Source organism: Chaetura pelagica, unplaced genomic scaffold, assembly GCF_000747805.2.
Source record: "Chaetura pelagica isolate M959 unplaced genomic scaffold, ChaPel_1.0 scaffold274, whole genome shotgun sequence".
Lineage (NCBI taxonomy): Eukaryota > Metazoa > Chordata > Aves > Apodiformes > Apodidae > Chaetura > Chaetura pelagica.
The window spans coordinates 624,299-629,402 of NW_009952983.1; the positions used below are offsets into that span (position 1 = coordinate 624,299).

The 5,104-nt window shown below is 48.0% G+C and overlaps 1 protein-coding gene across 1 annotated transcript in view; it reads left to right on the forward strand.

Annotated features, from left to right (window-relative positions):
• The first annotated feature begins 3,276 nt into the window (after nucleotides 1-3,276).
• OTX2 (orthodenticle homeobox 2) overlaps nucleotides 3,277-5,104 on the forward strand; it is a 34,983-nt gene continuing 33,155 nt past the window's right edge. Inside the window, exon 1 of the mRNA XM_009996470.1 lies at nucleotides 3,277-3,468. Within this exon, the coding sequence (XP_009994772.1) occupies nucleotides 3,277-3,468 (192 nt within the window). The remainder of the gene's footprint in view (nucleotides 3,469-5,104) is intronic.

Genomic DNA, 5,104 nt, shown 5'->3' on the forward strand with positions numbered 1-5,104 from the left:
TATCCACCCAGCTCCACAAACAAGGGGCTCAAAACTCCACTGAAGAACTTCAGATTAATGCACTGACCCTTCCAGCAGCCACACAACTCCCTTCTGTGTCAGCTCAGGAGAAGACAAAGTTGGGATCTCAAGTCTAGAGCAGACGAATGGGTTGGTACTGGAGGAGTTTTCTAAGAAATACCCAAACAGGATTTGGCCTGGGAAGAAGTTCAGGCTAAAAGTTTGTCTGTGGGGCTGCAGAGAAAAGGGAAATCCCAGCTTTTGGCCAGGTCAACACTTAAAGAAATCACAGGAGCAGGATTTTGGGAGTGAGAGCCATTCCCAGGGGGCTGAAGGCCTCTATAAGGATTCAGCATGGAGGACTTGCTGCCTTAAAGGGGAAAACCAGATATAAATGTCTTTGAAGACCAGAAACTATAAAAAGGCAAGTATAAAACCTTCTTTTACCACAGGAGTAAGGAAACACAGAATAATTCATGTACATTTGATGGATTTGTAAATGTTCCTTCGGGAGAAACACTTGGAAGCATTGGATCCATGCTGCAATACTTTTGTTGGGTTTAATAAAACCAGAGTCCAGTCCCTCCTTCCCTCTCCCAAGCCACACACACATGCAAAATCTGGATTTAAGAGGTCCTATCCCACACCACTTCCACAGCTGTCATATTCCACCAGACATCATAGTCTGGCTTGTGTGGGTATTTTTCACTTCCACCCTAAGGACGTTGGTGATGTGCATGCAGAAAAGGAAGAAGAAAATACTTCACTGAAAGAAGAAAACTTCCAAGGCTTTTCATCCACACAACCCACACTATTCTGTGTGCTGGGGATGGTTGCCAATGTATGAAGATGCCCATCATGCCCTCGGGATGCCACAGCTTTCCAGAGGAATGGGAATGCAAGGCCTCTAGTAAATTAGAGCAGCTCTACCAATATCTTTCCACCTTTTGACAAGGAAGAACTTTCCAGTGTGTAAACTTGCAATTCTTTAGCTCTCAGCAAGGGAAATGACTTGTTGAAATGCAACTGGTTCTAACTAAAGCAAGAAATCAAATTAAGCCCTGGAAGCTCCAAGGTCTTATGCTTGGAGCAGAACTCCCTAAAAGTCAGGGGTGATGAGGTGGGCAGAGGGTAAAAGCAGCTCTGCAAATACTTGTGAGGTTCCTTGTTGGAACAAGCACCTTGCACTGTTGATTTGCCTCAGATGTGCAGCCACATGAGTTTTTACACATCCTTACGTTAGACCTGAGGGAAATTTAGCACTTCTGGGACATCACATGGAGTTGTCCATTTACCTATTTCTGCACAGGTCTCTAAACCACATAAATGGTTCTTCCTCAAGGACCATAGATGTGTCATTTGAAATTTCTTCTCTGGAAGATGCTGGTAGTGTTACTTCCTTGGATTTTGAAGACAAACAGTAAGAAGCCTGAGAAAGGGCTGTCAATGTGTGTGTGTGAAAAGCAGTTGAGGAATCAGACCAGTCAGTCCTCCCACAAGCTTTTTGCTTGATCTTCACTGCTAGAACAGCTCCTCCCTTGCAAAATGGAGATAATACATCCCTATAGCATCCAGATATGGTGTGAATTCATTCATGAGCAATGGCAAGGTATTCAAATGCAAAATTCATTTCATAACTAATGATAATGGAAGTATTTAATAATATACAGAGCAATAACTAGAATTCAATCCAGCACAAGGTTCTCTTACCAGCTCACCTATAAACACCTGATCACTGATCAGACTTGATCTTATAATCCATAACATTATTATCCCCATTTTTTAAGGTCCCCAGCTGCATTTCTCAGAGCCATTTTGCTATTTCCATTCCAGGCTGATTTTTTCCTTCAAGCTTTTGAGTTCTGCACAGGTTTGACAAAATGTCCACTTTTGAAGCAAAAAAAAATGCACAGACTTTCCAGGCCCAGTGCTGCAATATAAAAACCATTTTTGTGGGAATGGGAAGAGAGTTATTTATCTCAGAAATACTTCTCCTCCAAACAAAGGCCCACTTGGGCTGCCAAATGACCTCTTGTGCCTCAGAAAGAGCTTGTGCCTCTATTTATTTTAATAAATGGATATTAGTGCATGTAGAAAGTCTGGAGTGCTGAACGTTCTGTGTTTAATTTATAATAATTCATACATCTCACACTGGAAAGCTTTTCTGAATGACAAGTGCAGGGTAAAATACACCCAGTGGTGTTTGTATTATTTTTTTTTTGCTTTTTGCTTTTTCTAATAGGCTTTATATAATAACTCCAGTAACAATTAATCCAAGCACAGAGGCTGAAACTATCTGTAGTACAAGAGGATAGCATGAAAATAAAATATTTTATTAAAAAAATGCAGTCTAGATTTAAAATCCTTAATTATGTGAAAGGAATTTGCCTTCTTCCTTTTGCAGTGTGTCTTCAATAAAGCACTGCAGCAAGTTAAGGGGAGTTGGGCAATTATACTCTTGTATTATAATTTCCATTTCTTGATAATGCTTATATCAAAAAATGTTGGAAAGTGGTGTTTCAATAAAATATTTCAATTGGTGACATAGCCTGGGACTGGCTGTACTACAGAGACTAAACACACCCTGCAACTATTCCTGAACTTCTCATCAGATGTCAAATGTAGATTTATGGACACTATAGACTGAATCACAGTAAATGCCCTAAATATGGAGCTATAGAAACCTACTCCCAGTCTGAACTGGACCAGCCAGAGCTCTTCTCCAATGGAGACCTATGGCCAGCTCCACCCCCACCCATCCTTGCCATAGCAAGCTTCAATTACCAGCATATTTTATCTGTCATCTCATCTACACCTCATCCTGACAGCTCTGGGTTCACCCAAGGGTTTCAGGCCTTGGAGGATATTTCCACCAGTCTCACCCACAGACTCAGAACAAAGTAGTCCCTAGGTAGACACCACCAAGCAAGAATATGCTTCAAGTGGGCAAGCAAGTGAGCTCAGCCCCTCTTGGTGTTCAGTGTTGCCATGTCAATCACGATGCCACGTCATTTAAGGCAGCCACATCATTTAAGGCAGCCACATCACTGGTCCACCTAAATGAGGCAGCAAGAAGCAATGACAGTGACCACGGGAAAATACATGAGCAGGGTTCTGATATTTGCAGCCTCCTGCATTTTTCTGATGCAAAAAGCTTTAACAGAGACATCACCTTGCACCAGGAGGGAGTTGAAAAACTGACCATCCCAGACTAGACCAGCTCAGGCTGCAAACATGCCACTGTTGTCTAAATACAGATGTCCAGTGTCACCTGAGATGTCCTCAGGTGTCTCAGCTGGCTTCCAGCTGCTGAGCCAAGGTGACCAGATGACCAGATCTCCTGCAAGTCCTCAGCCAAACCCACCCACACTGGATGTGTGTCTCGAGAGCATCCTGGATGCCCCTGATGACCACATGCAGACAACTGAGTTGAACCCCTGTGCCACAGCATCGCGTGGGCAGGCACAGGTAAGACAAAAATAAGAAAAATCCACCTGGAAGGCATTTCCATCCCCTACCAAACCTCCCACCAAAGGGCCTCACCGCCGTGTTGATCAGCGAGCGCACACACCGAGAGAGAGAGGTGGGTTTTTTTGTCTTTTCAATAACCTGTTGATTCCAGATTTACCTGCACCAGCAGCATACAGATCAACACAGAAGGCAGGCAGGCTTCCATGGAAAGGCCTGATATGCCTGGTTCAAGTTTCTACTTCTTACTCTCAGGCACAAACCAGCCTGTCATTAACGTCCCCCCGGAGGGGTCAGACTAGAGAGAGATAAGGAGACAGGCCCCAGCGCCGCTGTCTCCAAACAGGCAAAGCTCCAGAAAACCCTTCCCTTCGGTCAAAAATCCCTTCTCAGGCAGCTTTCAGAGGAGGCTGGGAGAGGGGGAGCTGCGGGAAGAGCAGTGCTGAGGCGGGAGGAGATGAGGAGAAGGAGGTGGGCAGGGCATGGTCCCAGGGGACCCGCATCCTCGGGTACCACGAAGGCTGCAGGCAGCTCTGCCGGGGCTCTGGACGCAGGCAGGGGAGGGAGATGAAAGGCTGGTGGAAGGAATCAGGTGCAGAGGGTGGGCAGATGCTGCTAAGGAGCAGAAAGACTCGGCCAGGCTCATTTGTCTGGAAGAGAACCAGCAGGAACTTTCTTTTTATCTCCGACTGCAGATCTTAGGGGCAGCTCCTGAAGGCCACGGCCGGTCCGGAGCCCACGGCTCTGCCTGAACGGGGCAGGACATGGGGGTGTCATCTTTATTTTGGTTTTCACAGGTAAAAAAAAAATCCCCCAACTGTGCCTGCCATGGAGCCGTTAACTCCTCTCTGCCCTCAGGACTCTGCTTCTCCCAGCAGAAGGTGATTTTTAAGGCCTCTTCCAACCCAAACCATTCTACGACGGTTCTACGTTCGGTCTGTTTGTCCAGGTGAAGCTGTCGGGATGTTTCTGGTGCGAAACGTGGCTCTGCCAGAGCTGTTCCTGCCTGCCTGCCCCAGCCACTGCCCCTCTCTGCCTGAGGATTAGCCGTGCTCCACCTGCTCTGCCTGGGATTTAACGGGGCACCCCCTTGGCAGGAGGGGCGAGCGGGGCGCGGGCCCGTCTGTCTGTCTGTCTGCGCGGGGATTAGCCTGGCCCCACCTGGGCTGGCCCCAGCTCTGCTCACCAGGGTGGATCCTGCCCCAGCAGCTCTCTTCAGCATGGGCTGGTGGGACACAGCTGGCTGGCTGTCTGGGAGTTATGGGTAGACACTGCTCTGCCACCCCACCACCACGTCTGTCTGTCTGTCTGTCTGGGAGGGCAGCCACTCCCTGTCATGTCTGTCTGTGAGGGGATGCTGGGCACTGCCCTGTCCATCTGTCTTGTCCATGAGGGGGTTTGCTGGTCACTGTCCTGTGCATCTGTGTGTCTGTCATGGTAAGCCAAGCTCTGCCATGTCCGTCTGTCTGTGAGGGGACGCTGGGCACTGCCCTGTCCATCTGTCTGTCTGTGAGGAGAGGCAGAGCATCACCAGGTCGGTCTGTCCGGGAGGGGATCCTGCTCACATCCCTGTCCTATGGGCCCCATCCTGCCCTCTGTGAGGCTGCCCGGACCCCCCGGACCCCCCGAGCCCCCC